A 19,193-nucleotide genomic window follows, 5' to 3' on the forward strand; every position below is an offset into this window, starting at 1 on the left:
CCTAAAGCTATTTCTTCCAACGACAGACCTAATGTTTCTTGCAGGAATGTGGTGTACTTCCTACCATTATGATTATCTTCGATCAAATAGGGGCCTATAATTCTGCCATCCAGAAGCCCACACCATACATTCAATGAGCATGGTTTTTGGTGTACAACTTGTCACAGCCAACATGGATTTTCAGTTGCCCAGTAATGCATATTATGCAAATTAACATTTCCGTAGTTCATGAATGTAGCCTCGTCAGTAAATAAAATGAAATTAATAAATGTATCATCCCTCTGAATCTGAAGTTGAGCCCATCGCCAGAATTCAGTGCAACGCATACGACCTGTACCAGATAAATCTTGGTGGAGACTGATATGGTAAGGATAATATTTATGGAACTGCAGAACACGAGCAACACTACTCTGTCTCATGGCAGATACTCTCGCGATTTGACACGAGGTAACACAAGGATCTCGAACCACAGTGGCAAGAGTGCCTATTTCCGTTTCCTCGTTAGTAACTTTCCTCTGTCGGATGTGTTTCCGATGCATTAAAGATGCAGTTCTCAATTTATCATACACATATTTAAATGTATAACGTGTAGAGTGAATACCTTCAGGATATCTTTCAGCTTATAAGTCTCTAGCTGTCACTGAATTTCGATGGCATTGTCCGTAAATGAGAAGCATATCGACTTGTTCTTCAGAGGAATACATCATTCACATTCGCTTGATTCGGCGATACTAGTCTTACCGTTTCTATTAGTATTGTATTGCGAAACCGTCGAAATGTTTACATGTCAGTGGCACGTTAGATGGATACACCATAGTCGGCGAATATTTACTATTTTCACAATATCCGAGAGAGAATTGTCAGAGCACGTGCTTCAGTAAGTGCCAATGTGATAAGGAATACCACTCAATTAAGAAGATCTGTATTGATACCACTGGTCATCACTTCGAACACTTTCTGTAAATGCCACCTTTTTCAGCTTTGTTGACATTCAAAGACCTTACTGTTACAAATCATTGATCTCGATATCTGGTATCAGAAAATAAGTACCAAACTATAGCATCCTGCTTCAAAAAACATTGTTGACCATCAAATCACTGACACGATCCCATCTAGCAGAAAAAGACCCCTGTCATCCCATGCAGCTTTTGACCCTCAAACTTTTCAGCTCCTGTCATACTGTCGCAATTATTGTAGGTGGCAATCGTTAGTGAGTGACCCTGCAGATTTACAGTTACTCATCATTTTGCCAGAGACGTGATATATTGTTGCAGTTGATGTGTAAGAGAGAGTATTTACCAACTTCTGCTTCGTACAGATATGCGTGTGGCTCATGTAGATGTAGAGAGGGTGGTGTGTAACGGAAAGGGCTGGCCAGTGATACTGTGTTTCAGAATCATCCACAATGGAAGCAGTTAAGGACATTAAGGAGACAGTGGCCGTGGACCTGGGTGCCCTGCTGGACGCAGGCGATGGCGCCATAGTCACTTTGGTGGCGGGCAGCACGCGGCTGGTGGCTCACAGGGCCGTCCTCACAGCGAGGAGCCCCGTCTTCGCCGCCATGTTTGGCCACGACACGCTGGAGGCCAGCAGCGGCCAGGTGGCCATCCCTGACGTGGAGGGCCCCGTTCTGCGCCAGCTGCTGGCCTACCTCTATACCCGGCAGGCCCCCCAGCTGCCAGGCATGGCCGCCCAAATGCTGGCCGCCGCTGACAAATACGGATTGCCGGACCTGAAAGCTGACTGTGAGCGGCACGTGGCAGCGCAGCTAGATGTGGAGACGGCAGCGGCCACCGCAGTGCTGGCGGTGAGGCACTCATGCCCCGATCTGGCTGCGACCGCAGTCGCCTTCATAAGGGCCCACGACTACCTGGTGATGGCGACGCAGGGCTGGGCAGACGCAGTGCTGCATCAGCCCAAAGACGTGCTCGAAGTGAGTCGTCTGCTTGCACAGCCACCACACAGTACCAGGTAAGCACTAGACATGCAAGCTGCCAGTGTCTCTTAATACTGTGTGTGTGTGTACGTGTGTGTGTGTGTGTGTGTGATGCCAAGCATATAATGTCTACAGTGTTCCCTTACATGTGTTTCTGCTCCAAAATAATCAATATCAATGGCCTTGCTGATAGCTGTCAATAGTATCAACATAACAGCTTTATTCAGTATCTAAATTTAATGACACTATGTAATCAAAAGTATCTGGACATCCCAAAAAACATACGTTTTTCATATTATGTGCTTCGTGCTGCCACCCACTGCCAGCTACTACATATCAACGACCTCAGATACTGTGAGAGAGCAGAATGGGGCGCTCCGCAGAACTGTGTGTGAAATCTTATGGGACTTAGCTGACAAGGTCATCAGTCCCTAAGCTTACACACTACTTAACCTAAATTATCCCAAGGACAAACACACACACACACACACACCCATGCCCGAGGGACGACTCTAACCTCCGCCAGGACTAGCCGCACAGTCCTTGACTGCAGCGCCCTAGACCGCTCGGCTGATCCCACGCGGCTCCACAGAACTCAAAACTTCGAATGCAATCAGGCGATGGTGTGTCACTTGTGTCATACGTCTGTACGTGACATTTCCACACTCCGAAACATCCCTCGGCCCACTGTTTCCAATGTGATATTGAAGTGGAAACGTGACAGGACACGTAGAGCACAAAAGCGTACAGGCTGACCACGTCTGTTGACTGACAGAGAACGCCGACAGTTGAAGAGGGTCATAATGCCTAATAGGCAGACAACTATCCAGACCATCACACAGGAATTCCAAACTGCATCAGGATCCACTGCAAGTACTGTGACATTTAGGTGGGAGGTGAGAAAACTTGGATTTCATGGTTGAGCGGCTGCTCATAAGCCACACATCACGCCTCTAAATTCCGAACGGCGCCTCCCTTGGTGTAAGGAGCATAAACATTCGACGATTGAACCGTGGAAAAACGTTGTGTGGAGTGAAGAATCACGGTACACAGTGTGGCGATCCGATTGCAGGGTGTGTGTAGGGCGACTGCCTGGTCAACGTCATCTTCCAGCATGTGTAGTGCCAAAAGTAAAATTCCGACGTGGTGGTGTTGTGGTGTGGTCGTGTTTTTCATGGAGGGGACTTGCACAGCTAGTTGTTTTGCGTGGCACAATCACAGCATACCCTACATTGATGTTTTAAGAGCCTTCGTGCTTCCCACTGTTGAAGAGCAATTGTGGGATGGCAGTTGCATCTTTCAACATGATCGAGCACCTGTTCATAATGCAAGGCCTCTAGTGGACTGGTTACACGACAATAACATCCCTGTAATGGGCTGGCCTGCACAGAGTCCTGACCTGAATCCTATAGAACCCCTTTGGGATGTTTTGGAACTCCGACTTCATGCCAGGCCTCACTGACCGACATCGACACCCCTCCTCAGTGCATCACTCCATGAACAATGGGGTGCCATTCCCCAAGAAACCTTCCAGCACCTGATTGAACTTATGCCTGCTAGTGTGGAAGCTGTGATCAAGGCTAAGGTTAGGCCAACACCATACTGAATTCCAGCATTACCGACGGAGGGCGCCACGAATTTGTAAGTCATTTTCAGCCAGGTGTCTGGATACTTTTGATCACATAGTGTATATTGTAAACGGTCCTATCACACTTCCCTGTGGTACTCCGGGTATTACCTTTACATCGGTCGGATTTGTTCCCTTAAGAGCGACGTGTCGTCACTGTCAGGGCAGCCCTGAGGAAGGCCACTTGCAATTGTGGCCGAAACCTCGAACAATATTGTATATTGACAATGCAGTCAACAGCGCCGAAAAATTTTATTGGAAGACTCAGTGGCGTATAATGTTTGCAGCCTGGGCAAGAGAGTGTGCATTCCTTACTCTGTGTGCTGTGCAGGCCACTTTAGGCTTCTTGATGTGCAGTACTCTTCATTGCTGTTTGCTGTCTCTGCTACTGCTGGCAGTGTGGTACTTACAAACAGCGACATGCTGTCTTTTCAAGATATCCTACTGCAAACACATTACCTTTAAATCTATCTGTGTTATTCACAAGTAAAGTTTGGAAATGTTATTCACAACTGAGGTACCGATATAGTACCACAACTGATATAGTACCAAACACACACACACACACACACACACACACACACACACACACACACACACACACACACACATGGTGTTATCCATGGTACAACAGTAATTTACTAAAACATGTTAATACCGGCAGTCACTGTCTGTGCATATGCTCCATCACAAAACGTATCGCTAGAGATTCTTGCAGTGCGAGCCACTAGTGACCCAGCGCGACATCAGGAAAGAACACACAAAATTTTGAAATGGAGGGAAGAGCTGACAGATCTCATATCGCTGGCAACTCATTTGTTTACTTCTCAGAAACGGTTTTTGGACGCCCTAATAGTGAATTTTAAAATGTGCCAGAAGAGAGAATAAGTAATTAAAAAACTGTCTGCGACGTGCTTAGCATGGTAAAGATTGTAACTGTCTCGGTGTGTAGCGAAAGCCACAAATGTACCGCATCATGCCTCAGTAAATAACGTTCCGAAATCCACTGTAGTTGTAGCCCTTGGGTGGACTGACCGAGACATGTCACTGACAGTTCCGGTCTCTCTGTATCTCCTCCATGTCTGAAAAACATCGGTTTGGTTCACTCCATGACGCTTGGACACTTCCTTGTTGAGAGCCCTTCCTGCCGCAAAGTAAGAATGTGCACGCAATTGAACCACGGTATTGACCGTCTAGGCATGGTTGAACACGAGCCGTGTACCTCCTTCCCGATGGAATGACTGGAACTGATCGACTGCCGCACCCCCTCCGTCTAAATAGGCGATGTTCATGTATGGTTGTTTACATCTTTGGGGGAGGGAGGGGGTGGGGGGGGGGGGGGTTCAGTGACATCTCTGAACAGTCCAAGGGACTGTGTCTGTGATACAATATCCATAGTCAACGCCTAACTTCCAAAGTTCTGGGAACCAGGTTGACGCATCTGTTCATGGATGTCATTCAGTGTTTGAAGAGACTAACTGATCTGGAGAAAATACACTCCTGGAAATTGAAATAAGAACACCGTGAATTCATTGTCCCAGGAAGGGGAAACTTTATTGACACATTCCTGGGGTCAGATACATCACATGATCACACTGACAGAACCACAGGCACATAGACACAGGCAACAGAGCATGCACAATGTCGGCACTAGTACAGTGTATATCCACCTTTCGCAGCAATGCAGGCTGCTATTCTCCCATGGAGACGATCGTAGGGATGCTGGATGTAGTCCTGTGGAACGGCTTGCCATGCCATTTCCACCTGGCGCCTCAGTTGGACCAGCGTTCGTGCTGGACGTGCAGACCGCGTGAGACGACGCTTCATCCAGTTCCAAACATGCTCAATGGGGGACAGATCCGGAGATCTTGCTGGCCAGGGTAGTTGACTTACACCTTCTAGAGCACGTTGGGTGGCACGGGATACATGCGGACGTGCATTGTCCTGTTGTAACAGCAAGTTCCCTTGCCGGTCTAGGAATGGTAGAACGATGGGTTCGATGACGGTTTGGATGTACCGTGCACTATTCAGTGTCCCCTCGACGATCACCAGTGGTGTACGGCCAGTGTAGGAGATCGCTCCCCACACCATGATGCCGGGTGTTGGCCCTGTGTGCCTTGGTCGTATGCAGTCCTGATTGTGGCGCTCACCTGCACGGCGCCAAACACGCATACGACCATCATTGGCACCAAGGCAGAAGCGACTCTCATCGCTGAAGACGACACGTCTCCATTCGTCCCTCCATTCACGCCTGTCACGACACCACTGGAGGCGGGCTGCACGATGTTGGGGCGTGAGCGGAAGACGGCGTAACGGTGTGCGGGAGCGTAGCCCAGCTTCATGGAGACGGTTGCGAATGGTCCTCGCCGATACCCCAGGAGCGACAGTGTCCCTAATTTGCTGGGAAGTGGCGGTGCGGTCCCCTACGGCACTGCGTAGGATCCTACGGTCTTGGCGTGCATCCGTGCGTCGCTGCGGTCCGGTCCCAGGTCGACGGGCACGTGCACCTTCCGCCGACCACTGGCGACAACATCGATGTACTGTGGAGACCTCACGCCCCACGTGTTGAGCAATTCGGCGGTACGTCCACCCGGCCTCCCGCATGCCCACTATACGCCCTCGCTCAAAGTCCGTCAACTGCACATACGGTTCACGTCCACGCTGTCGCGGCATGCTACCAGTGTTAAAGACTGCGATGGAGCTCCGTATGCCACGGCAAACTGGCTGACACTGACGGCGGCGGTGCACAAATGCTGCGCAGCTAGCGCCATTCGACGGCCAACACCGCGGTTCCTGGTGTGTCCGCTGTGCCGTGCGTGTGATCATTGCTTGTACAGCCCTCTCGCAGTGTCCGGAGCAAGTATGGTGGGTCTGACACACCGGTGTCATTGTGTTCTTTTTTCCATTTCCAGGAGTGTAGGTTTATATTTACATAACAATACTTTTTCTTCTTTTCAACATAACCCCCTTGAACATTTATGAACTTGTTCCAACAGACAACAAGCTTTTTTATTGTGGCTGCAAAGAACTCTTTATCTTGATGTTTGAATCAATTTCTCACAAACATTTCCACGTCCTTGTTGTACCAGAACCTCATCCCACGTAATGCCTCCTTCAGTGCACTAAACAAATGTAAATCACTAGGTGCTAAATTAGGACTGTAAGGGGTATGAGGCAGTACTTTCAAGCCCATTATCTCGATGGTTTCGCGGTTTAGTTGAGCAATACGAGGACGTGAAATTTTTTGCTGGAGAATCACACCTCTCCTCTAAGATCCTCGATGTCCCTTAACCTTGTTTAAAAGCAATCCCAGTAGTAGGCCTGTTGGATGTTCATTGTAAGTTACTCTTCGAGATAATCACAAAAAAACTAGACCTTGACCACCCTAAAACACCAGTCAACATGACTTTTCCTGCAGATGCTTGGGTTTTGAATTATTTCTTGGCAGGTGAGTTGGTGTACTTCCACTCTGTGCTTTGGTCTTCTTGATTCTGGCTCATAACAGTGAACCCAAGTTTCATCACAAGTTAAAATTTTGTTGAGGAAGTGCTCACTTTCTCTTTCATAACGTTCCTTCCGCTCTGTTCACACTCTCAACCTCGTTTCCTTGTGTAGACGCGTCAACCACCCTTGGGATCCATCTTGCACATACTTTGCAGTACTTCAGCTTATTAGAGATAATGTTATGAACTGTACCAGTACTAACATGAGCCTTATCAACTATCATTTCCACAGTCACGCGGCGGTCGGCACGAATAATGTCATCAATTCGACTTTGAAGTGAGGGAGTTGAAACGGCAACTGGTCGGCCAAACGGTGTTCGTCGGTCACTGAATCACGACCGTTTTTGGACTGCACTACCCACTTGTAAAAATTTGCACGATTCATATGACCTTCAGCATAAACTTTAGACATTCTACAGTATATTTCCAGGGATTTCTTGCCTTCAGTAAGTAATAAACAAATAACAGAACGTTCAGCTGATGTGGATTTTCAAGCGGACTCTCCACCTTGAAATGTATTTTTGTGGTTATGAACAAAACAATGTTGATACATCATCTGATCAGGGCTCATCCCAGTGATGTGAACTGAAAGCCATAGAAGTACCAAACTTTCCCTACTAACAGTTCTTTCCCCAGACTAATTTGTGTCTTTAATTATTGAATCACCCTCGTAGCCATGCGGTCTTGGCGCCTTGTAACGGTCCATGCAACTCCCCGTCGTAGGTGCGAGTCCTCCCTCGGGCATGGCTGTGTGTGTTGTTGTAATGTAAAAATATAAAAACAGTGATATATAAAAAATATACGACAGTCTGCCAATGTAATCGTATTCTTAATCACTCAATAGTAGCGGTTGAAAACACTTTTCTGAAAATGACCTAACCTTTAAGTTAGTCCAACACAGATCAGTAATTAATAAACTAGCTCAGTTCTTAGGGAAGCTACGTAAACGTCAACAATTGCTTGTCTTTCACTTCTTTACCCTGCACCACAGATATTATTCCGGACTCGTGAGAAGTTGTAAGCCTATTGCAGCAGAGAATATTTCACAAGTCTGTTCGATGTAAACTACTGTAGTACGTAACTTAATATTGTGATTTCGTCTCGATTCCCCAATACAAGATAACAAGAGTAGCATCTACAAATGAAATCCTATAATGGAACTGGTATCCTGTGACCAGACCTTTTCTGCCTGGGATGTTATCTCCTTATATAAAGAACACCTGTAAGTAAAATTGCTAAATTATTATCAGCGGCCGCCGGGCTCGTAGGATCTGAAAGAAAGTTAATTATCCTTACCGACGGCACGTCTCGTAGATGAGCTAAAAGAAAAATGTTAAAGAGTTTCTAAGATGGCGCCTAACAACGAAAATTCTTTGTTAAGGCCCGTATCTACATAGGACAATCCAGGTGTCTGATTACAAGTTGATTGACTGCATACACAAATTCTTTTAAAAAATAACCATTATATTTTTTCTGGTTTTAAGTACAACTTACATATTAGCTGGTACAGCAAGATGAGCTTTACACAAGCTCTCTTAGGTCCGAATCCAAGCGGATAAGACAAGCGACTGACAAAGGAAGGATAGTTCATGCATAGAAGCGCAAGAGTCCATGGAATAACACGTCCATTGTAGTTCTATCTCTTCTTCCTTGGCGTAACTTGTCGGTTTTTTATAAAATTTATCGTGATGTTTAGTTTACATTTCTTTTAAACCCAAGAACACCCAGGAGAAACAGTACATTGTCCATAGTGTAAGTTAGTTTAAGATTAAGTCGTGTGTAGGCTAAGGGACCGATGACCTCTGCAGTGTGATCCCATAAGACCTTACCAAAGATTTTCAAATTTGACCCTCGTGTCTAGCCAGTTTAGATGTGCAGTTTCATTTTCAGGCAGCTCAATGTTTATGATGTCTTACCTCCTGAAGTAAGTACCGTACACTGACATAAATTGGCAGATACACTCAGTGATACTTGTGGCTACTGTCTACAAGATGTGTAGTGAATAGAGTCAACAGAAAAGAACTAATAAATTAAAACTTCATGTATTACATGGCAGCTTCTTACGCGTCATAGTATTTGACGCCATGCCTCCTGAACGATATCTCGTAAAATGATACAGTTTTGCTATTACAACCTGTGGTTTATGTGGCTGCCGTCTGTGAAATGTGTTGTGAACAAAGTTCACAGTAAAGAGGTAATAAAATAGAGCGTCCTGCATGATGTGGCCGTTTTTCACAAATATCAGTGTTTATGGTGTCACAAGTCCTGAACTGTGTGTCGTACAATGCTATAATTTTGCTGATCAATTCAGTTGAATATGTGATCGCTGTCAACAAAATGTGTAGCGAATTAAGTCGGTAGTACTGAAATAATAAATTAAAAAGCCATGCTTGACACGACAGTTTTGTTGCATGAGAAGCGAAAATGTTGCGAATGATAAACTTCCTTCCTTTTATAATTTTTTTTAGGGATCAACAGCGAGAGAAAGTTTATTAAGTGTTTGATATTAATTAAAAAGTTTGATACAGGTCACTAATTGCTCTTGGTCTGATATAATGGATGAATACAGTATGGACACTCTCGCGTCGTGGGACACACTGTATTTCACCCTTACACCAACCTCTCTGATAGGTACATATGTATACAAGGTCGTCTATGTGTTAATTATCTCCATACCAAGTTTCTTCCAAATCCGTCCAGCTGTTTCAGCGTGAAGCAGTAACAAACAGACTAAATTATACATACTCAAAAACTATCGCAAGTATAATATGTATAAGATAATCACGCACCAACGCGAGCACTCTTCAGTGGTTACCACTTAGCATCCACAAATTGGCCAATTTATTCTCTCTGGAAAATGATGAAGCTGACTTGCACAGCTTTCTGCGTAGAGTCAGCCTTTACGGAAATGCCCACTGCGTTATGTAAACTCATTGTCATTATTTTCATCCATGTGGACTACTTCACTCTTCAGGAAATTTCGTGATCACAGTCTGATACATAACAATTAGAATGCGTACAACAATTAAACGTAATTTGTAATTTCACTGGAGTCACAACATCAAAAGTCGAGTATAAATGTACTTGCATATTGTCTCTGCTAGCTTTACTGGTTTCTCTCACACCATCAGTCGGGTAATACTCAACATTCGCCTGTTCAGTGAAAGGCCCATTGCCAGTGTGAAGCAAATTTATTTACTGGGTAAAGTTTCAATTTCTGTGAGATATATAGAAAAGTCCGTGAAAAAATAAAAACTATTTGCGTGTTTGGGGTAAACCTTTTTATTTTTCGACATAGTCTCCTTTTAGGCTTATACACTTCGTCCAACGCTGTTCCAATTTGTTGATCCCTTCCGAATAATAGGAATTGTCCAAGTCTGTAAGATAGCTATTAGTTGCTGCAGTCACCTCCTCGTTTGAATAAAATCTTTGTCCAGCCAGCTATTTCTTCAAATTGGGGAACAAGTAGTAGTGCGAGCCAAGTCTGGAAAACAGGGGGAATGTGAAAGACTTGGAATCCTATTTCCAATAATTTCGTGACCACAACTTCTGAGATGTGTGCTAGTGCATTGTCGTGATGGAAAAAGTTTTTTTTGTGGTTCAATTGCCGGCGTTTTTCTTGCAGCTCGGTTGTCAAACGGTCCAATAACGATTAATAATATGCACCTGTAATAGTTTTACCCTTATTCAGATAGTCTATAAGCATTATCCCGTTCGAATCCTAAAAGACAGTCTCCATAACCTTTCCGGCCGAACGAATAGTTTTCGCCTTTTTTGGTGCAGATGATCCCTTGGTAACCCATTGTTCAGATTGTTGTTTGGTCTCAGGAGTGCAGCAATGTATCCATGTTTCATCCACAGTGACGAAGCGACGCTTAAGTCCTGCAGATTCTTCCTGAACAGCTACAAATCATCCTTGCAACACTTCACACGATTCCGTTTTTGGTGAAGCGTGAGCAATAGCGGAACCCATCTTGCGGATAGCTTTCTCATGTCCAAATGTTTATGTAAAATATTATGTACCCGTTCATTCGAGATGCCCACACCATTAGCAATCTCACTCACCTTAACTGTTCTGTCATCCATCACCATATCATGGATTTTATCATAGATTTCTGGAGTCATAACCTCCACAGGGCGTCCAGAACAGTCAGCATCACTTGTGATCCTATGGCCACTTCGAAAATTTTGAAACCACTTACAAACTGTTCTAATCGAAGGTGCAGAGTCAGCGCAATGTTCATCAAGCTTCTCTTTAGTCTCCTGAGGCGTTTTGCCTTTCATAAAGTAATGTTTAATCACCACTCGAATTTCTTTTTTTGTCCATTTTTTGACAATTACTCGACTTAAGGAAGATTCACAATAATGCCAAACACATAGACCAATATGGCTGAAGCTTCGTGGTCGATGTTTCCAAAGATGCTACTAACTTAACATGACCTCGATACGCGCCGGTGGTGCCATCTCTCGAACTTTTACAAATTCTGTGTGCTTTCTTTCTCTGTATTTCCTTCCCCACTCTCTCCAACAGCTGCTGCCCCTACTTCGCAATGGTGTTTCTACAGCTCAGTCCCTAACTCACGAGCTACAAACACCGTCGCATGATGACGGTATTATGCTATTTAATCTGCTGTTCTATCGTTATCACTCTAGCATAATTGTTGGCTCTTTTGTAGATTGAGTTCTGCTTTATTATGTATAAATCGTTTTTTGGTATAGTAAACTATCGTTACAGGAGACTTGGGAGAAGCTGTGTGTTTGTGTGTGTGAAATCAATAGCTCACTGTTACCTCTCTAACATTGTCAGACTTACTACTGCCATTGGCCGTGGTTGTTTCAGACCTGCCACACCTACGCCGACCACGGCTGCCTGCCACACTCCTCCACCAGACGCCGACGCAGTCTCTTCCATGGGGTGAGTTCTACCACTGCACATTCACAGTAGCACTTACAGAAGCATTAATCAAGTATTGTGGATCAAATCGAATGTCATCTCAATGCACATTTTGATAAAGCAGAGGTTCTAGTTGTCATGAAAAGTTATTCCATTTATAAACATTGATGTTCGAATAAACACTTATACTGCCTCCTCCTCCATCACCTCCTCCTCCTGGTTCACAGGGTGAATTACACTGAAAAGTCAAAGAAATTGGCACACCTGCCTAATATCGTGAAGAGCCCCCACAAGCACGCAAAAGTGGCGCTACATGACGTGGCATGGACTCGACAAATGTCTGAAATCCTGCTGGAGAGAACCGACACCATCAGTCCTGCAGGGTTGAGACCTCTTCTGAACAGGACGTGGCAAGCCATCCCAGATATGCTCAATAATGTCCATGTCTGGAGAGTTTTGTGGGCAGCGGAAATGTTTAAACTTGGAAGAGTGTTCCTGGAGAAACTCTGTAGCAATTCTGGACGTGTGGGGTGTCGCATTGTCCTGCTGGAATTGCCCAAGTCCGTCGGAATGCACAGTGGACAGGCATGGATGCAGGTGATCAGACAGGATGCTTACGCATGTGTCAGCTGCCAGAGTAATATCTAGTTGTATCACGGGTCACATATCACTCCAACTGCTCACGCCCCACACCATTACAACAGAGCCTCCACCAGCTTGATCAGTCCACTGCTGACGTGCAGGGTACATGGATTCATGAGGTTTGTCTCTATACCGATACTCGTCCGATCAGGCAACATGTTTCCAGTCTTAAACAGTGTAATGTCGGTGTTACCAGGCCCAAGCGAGGCACAAAACTTTGTGTCATGCAGTCATCAAGGGTACAGGAGTGGGCCTTCGGGCCGAAAGCCCATATCGCTGATGCTTCGATGAATGGTTCGCTTGCTGACACTGGTTGATGGCCCAGCACTGAAATCTGAAGTAGTTTGCACTTCTGCCACGGTGAACGATTCTCTTCAGTCGTCGTCGGTCTCGTTCTTGCGGGATCTTTTTCTGGCCGTAGCGATGTCGGAGTTCTGATGTTTTACCGAATTCCTGATATTCACGGTACACTCGTAAAGTGGTCGTACGGGAAAGTCCCCACTTCATCGCTACCTTGGAGATGCTGTGTCCCATCGCTCGTGAGCCGACTACAACAGCATGTTCAACCTCATTTAAATCTTGATAACCTGCCATTGTAGCAGCAGTAAGCGATCTGACAACTATGTCAGACACTTGTCATATATAGTGCCGCATTCCGCTTGTGTACATACCTCTGTATTTGAATACTCATTTCTACACCAGTTTATTTGGCGCAAATTCAGTTCATAATGGAAGTTTTCCACTCACTGCAGTTATACGGTAAAGGTGCTATAAAAGAAAATGCTTTTCCAAAGAAAGAAAATCTATTGTGTTTCACTGAAGGTTTTCTATCTTCCATATCAATCCTTTAGGTAATGGGTATGAAATAGGTTCCCAAAGGATTGAAAATCGTCAAAATTTTGATTTTATATGAATAAATAAAACCTGTGGTTGTCCTGAAACAGAAAAGATTAGGTAATGGCAAGCAGGAGAAGACAAACGAAATAATTTGTAGCAGCAGAATAAAGAATGGCATATTTTGGGTGTGTGTTCACAGATCATGTGAATTTTTTGCATATTTTTCTTTAAATGACTTTTTCCAGCGCTTCCATATCTGGTGAGCATTGACTAAATTTTTAAGTTGTTCCATACTGGGAATGTAAAGTGTATTTCTTGCTTATGACGAGCAGTCTTCTTAACCATTAGGCTGCCTCACCAGATGACAGGAGCAAGTCCAGACTTCCATTATCACGTGTAATTCAACCCTAGCTTTCTAAACACCGGAATCAGAATGTATGGGATTGGCAACGCTGGATGGACAGAGTCTGTGAACGATGGTGTCCTACTCTGCTACATGAGCCGTACGTAAGGATCGCTGCTGGTAGTGTTTGGAAATTATTTGTGCGAACATCAACCTCAAAGAAAGCGAGTCAGATCTGTATGTGTTATCAGAAGGCGCAAGGGCTAAGGCGGCTGGTCGCAAAATTCGAGCAGTCCTGTTGCTGGCGTGGTTGAGTGGAGACGTGTGCGCTAGTGACAGCTCGCCGGTTGTAAACAAAGGCCTCCAGCTGAGAGAGTTTTGGAAGAGTCGTTAGTAATTTTAGTCAATATTCACAGTTTCTGCTTGAATCTATCGTGAAGTTCACTTCTTCTTTCGTAAATGAATGATGATAGTGAACTATGACATTTGGGTCTATCTAGAAACGCTACTGCTATCTGATAATGGGTTGATAAGGTCGCGATGTGACTTCATTGCCAATGCAGTTCATGTTGAAGTCAAATAAAATGCAGTATGTATCTGTACCTTAATAATACACAAGCCCAGACCTAGCATCTGAGAACATTCTACCTGCCTCTTGTAATTAATCTGAGCAGAACATACCAAGCTGTTGCATGACATGGCAGTCCATAACCATTCAAGAGGAAACATGAGACCAATGCAAGTATTCTAATGATGGTAATGACGCAAGAAATGTTTGAGTGGCCGTAAGAAAGCGTAGTTCCCTTGCATACAGAGTGATTCAAGGATTTCGAGCGTTGATTACCCAGGATAGTCACACGTAGAATGCACGGCCTACAGGTCCAATGTACACCATAGGTAAACAGCAGAAGTTCCCCTATTGTGTCTCAAAAGCATGAAGACACAGAACACTTATACTGAAATTATATCAGCAACAGGAGTCTGACTTGTATCTTCGAAATTTGCCGCACGCAAGTAACGTGTATCATTTGGCACAAGAAGAGGTGCACGCTAACCAAGGAGAGAAAATATTGAGGAAGTAATCTCTTCCTCAAAATGAGCGTACCGAAGATCAGATTACAAGAAATGGGAGACCTCTCAACGTAAGACGACACAGTACCATGCGACTTCGAAACACTATCAGTAATGTGAAATACAGATTACATGGTGTTCAGAAGAAAAGACTTAAAATTATATGTGTCATGGTCCGCCCGGTTGGCCGTGCGGTCTAACGCACGGCTTTCCGCGCGGGAAGGAGCGCCTGGTTCCCAGCACGAATCCGCCCGGCGGACTTGTGTCGAGGTCCGGTGAACCGGCCAGTCTGTGGATCGTTTTTAGGCGGTTTTCCATCTGCCTCGGCTAATGCGGGCTGGTTCCCCTCATCCTGCCTCAGTTACACTATGTCGGTGATTGCGGCCAAAACAAGTTCTTCACGTACATGTACACCACCATTACTCTGCCACGCAAACATAGGGGTTACACTCGTCTGGTGTGAGACGTTCCCTGGGGGGTCCACCGGGGGCCGAACCACACAATAACCCTGGGCTCAGTGTGGGGCGGCGGAGGGGTGAAGTGGACTGCGGTAGTCGTCGTGGGGTTGTGGACCACTGCGGATGGGGCGGGGACGGAGCCTCTCCGTCGTTTCTACGCCCCTTGTTAACATACAATACAATACATACAATATATAACACTCTAAAATCGGAATTAGTATAATGTCGATGGAGTAGCGGAAACAAGACATAGCAACTGAAGAGCTTTGCAGTACAAAAAGACCAATATAAAGAGTGTAGAAGACTTGCTGAAAGCAACCAAAATTTGTTTCTAAAACCAGAAAAGACGATAACGGAACAATCGTATGAGGAAACACAGAAAAACAAAACGAAATAGGATAAAAGTCTAACAAGGAACCTAAAAACTTTGTGGTCAAGAGATTATGAAAATCAGGTTGGGAAACGGCATCTGTGTTCAGAAAGTGTTTATGGGTACAGTTTTAATAGAAACAATGATGTACAGGGCGAAGAAGATAGACTTAACTCTTTGGTAGATAATACACAGTTGTGCAGACAAATAAAAGAAGCTACATAAAACTAAAAACAATTGCTCTAAATATAAACTACGGCAGTCATAGGTTAAAATACAAACTCTGAAAGGCAGTACTGCGTCACCTGTGCATAGACATCAAAATTTGTATCGACGCCACACTACGAAAAAGATACCATGCTAGGAGCATACTGCACCTGAATATACACTTCGTTCACGAGCGAAAAGCAAGAGAAGTATTGCCCAAATGACGACAACGTGCGTAACACAGCAAGCACGTTGTGGCAGAAGGGGCAATAAAAGCAAGAGAGTGTTGATCCCCATGCCTCCACTGAACACATCAACACTGAACACATCAACACTGAAAATAGCACATAAATTTTTGATGATTACACAGACCAAAAACACAATAATCAATATAACACAACTAATGTTCACAAGCAAGGCCAGGGACTGTGGGGACGAATTACAGCGCAGATGAAACATCAAGTTCACACACTACGTGGGAGAGTAAAAGGGCAAAGCACATGCAGTAGAACAGTTAATAGGCGAGGACGGAAAGCTATGGGAGCCAAAGGAAGAAATTACACTACACATTTATAGACGTTCTGCCAACCTGTGTGGGAGTCCAGAGGCAAATAGAAGACCAGGGGGCTATCGTTAAAGGGGAAATTACTGCATAAGGTGACAACAACTAAGCAGTCCCTTTGACCAAAGAATAAATATGTGAAATGATGAAATCATCTCCAAAACTAAAGCAGTGACCAGTGACGGAATTTCTGAACAGTTCTTGGCAATGTGTAACAGAGACTTTTCTTGTAAATATCAACAAATAATTCATGTAAATATGAAGAAGTAAATAAAGTATTTTAATATGACTGCTGGTGATGGCTTATCAATCATATCGAAAAGCACCTGATGAACGTGCTTTTCAACTGTCAGACAGCTTAAGACATAGAGGAACCAAGGCAATAAGATCACATTGGCCTAAATGAGCATGGAACCGAATTTCTGTGAACTATTCCACACCTGGCGCATGTTGCACGTAGGTTGTTTCTCAGCTGTTCCACACTAACGATCTCTCTAGGATTTCACAACACCCGTAACTCAATTATCGAGATATGAATATTAAAGAAAAAGGACAGGCTGCGGTATTAAATATCACAGCACATGTGGCCGGATCTGACTCAGTGGACAACGCTATTTGTAAGTTCGTTTCATCTGGGAGGCTACTGGGAAGACTTAATAACGCTTTCAAGATACTACTCACACCACCTTGTCTCCTGAGCCAATTGTTCACCTACTCTCACTTAACTAAAAGGTTGAGGGTCACGTAAATTGAGTACAACCAGAAGCACCAATGGTCGCGGAGACTCGACTACACACTTTTTACTTCACAATGGAATATCTTAAGAAAGTTAAGCACTGATAAGGCAAAAAAAATTACATGAGATGAGCTTCATGAAATAAGTCATAAGACATCCATTTTAAACCTAAATCATGTCTTCCACAAGCAGTGCAGTTTTCAGATCGGCCGTACGCAGCTAACAAACACCACAGCTTTTCGAGTTGTTTTGAACACTCTGGTGAGCTAAGGTGCAGTGGGGAGCGTCAGCCACCCAGTACTGGCGTCGACCCACTGCCGAGGGTATGAAATCCTCAAGTAGCATCCAGCAAGTCGTCTAAAAGCTCAGCAGTGATATAGTTTGAGGAAAAGGGTGAAAAGAGAGAGTAAAAAATATGACAGATAACAGGAAATGAAACAGGTCAGTTTTAAGGGAATCAAAATTATTTAATCTCACTTTTATAAGCCTAATTACATCATAGGAATGCTGTCAGATGCAGGACATGGTGATTAATTCCGCTACTATATTAGTTTGTCAAGGGCGACTTTCACGATCCACAGGGACTGCTTGATCCATGTTTCCGTTGCGGAAATACTGCAAGAACTCCATGTTCCATATGGAGGTGTGAAGTGACATCAGCAGCTTCCTGAGTCCGCAGCTCGTGGTCGTGCGGTAGCGTTCTCGCTTCCCACGGCCGGGTTCCCGGGTTCGATTCATGGCGGGGTCAGGGATTTTCTCTGCCTTGTGATGACTGGGTGTTGTGTGATGTCCTTAGGTTAGTTAGGTTTAAGTAGTTCTAAGTTCTAGGGGACTGATGACCATAGATGTTAAGTCCCATAGTGCTCAGAGCCATTTTTTGAAGCAGCTTCCTGAAACAACATCGTACGAGCCGCAGTACGTCCCTCTCTGGCACAGTCAAAACTTTCCTGGGTGTAAGAAGAATAAAGTAAATGGACGCTATTATGTCGTAAGTGCGAGCACTGAATAGTTTCCAAGAGAGTGAAAGTCAAAGTTTCGACGCTATCGCATCAACTTGCACACATCGCTTCATACCAAGCAGCTTGGTAGCATAGGAACTAACACCACACGTTCGAATGTTTGCGCTCCATGTTAAAATGCATTGGGCTGATGTAATTTTTCTCTTTCGTTCTCAATGACGGATGTGACATCAATGAGCCCAGTATTTCTCTGACATAAAGAAATACAGCCCATTCGCTTCCCTACATTTTGACGCCACTGTTCGTTCCAACACCCACACACATACAAATCAAAGCCTTCACGCACTGCAGATGACGTGTTTCGGTGCTTCAACAACATATTTAGAGTACAGAGATCCCCTCCTTTTACGACGGAGTGCCGAAAGGTAATGCCTCCGAATTTTTAGTGAAACCTCTTCACGCATCTTAAATACAGCAAACTGTATCAACATTCCACATCTTTATTTCATGTTTACATAGTTATTTCTGAACGTAGTCACCCTAACGACGGACATATTTAGACTAACGGCAGACCAGTTTGGCCATGAGCGCACTGTAGAATATTTCAATATACTGACGTGGCCACAACTTCACCTCCGCTTGCATAACTACCAACATGAAGTCCTCGAAAGTGTTCTGTAAGTTTTGGAAACTGTATGGACTATTTGGAAGCTGTTGATTGAAAGTAAACCCAACGCATCGGATTGTTGTACGTGACACAGAGCTCTTGTGTGGCCAGGTTTGGATATGCTCACGAAAAGGGTGCTCCATGTGTAGACGGACTAATACAATTCGTACTTTGACTGTTCTGTGGGTCTTTCAGTACCTTGCGGAGATTACCGTAGTGTCTTTAGGCATGAGTTCCAAATGCACCACACCTTGTACATCCAAAAACACTGTGAGCACGTCTTTGCCTGCTGATGACAGGGTCTTCAAGTGTTTTGGTGTCGGTGATCCTTCAAGGCGAAACTCCGGTGGTGATCTCTTCTTATCTGGTTCAAAATGGTGA

The 19,193-nt window shown here is 44.6% G+C and overlaps 1 protein-coding gene across 1 annotated transcript in view; it reads left to right on the forward strand.

Annotated features, from left to right (window-relative positions):
• The first annotated feature begins 1,405 nt into the window (after positions 1–1,405).
• LOC126426477 (ankyrin-1-like) overlaps positions 1,406–19,193 on the forward strand; it is a 30,348-nt gene continuing 12,560 nt past the window's right edge. The window contains exon 1 of the mRNA XM_050088388.1: positions 1,406–1,971. Within this exon, the coding sequence (XP_049944345.1) occupies positions 1,406–1,971 (566 nt within the window). The remainder of the gene's footprint in view (positions 1,972–19,193) is intronic.

The sequence above is a fragment of the Schistocerca serialis genome, chromosome 11 (genome assembly GCF_023864345.2).
Source record: "Schistocerca serialis cubense isolate TAMUIC-IGC-003099 chromosome 11, iqSchSeri2.2, whole genome shotgun sequence".
NCBI classification, from domain to species: Eukaryota; Metazoa; Arthropoda; class Insecta; order Orthoptera; family Acrididae; genus Schistocerca; species Schistocerca serialis.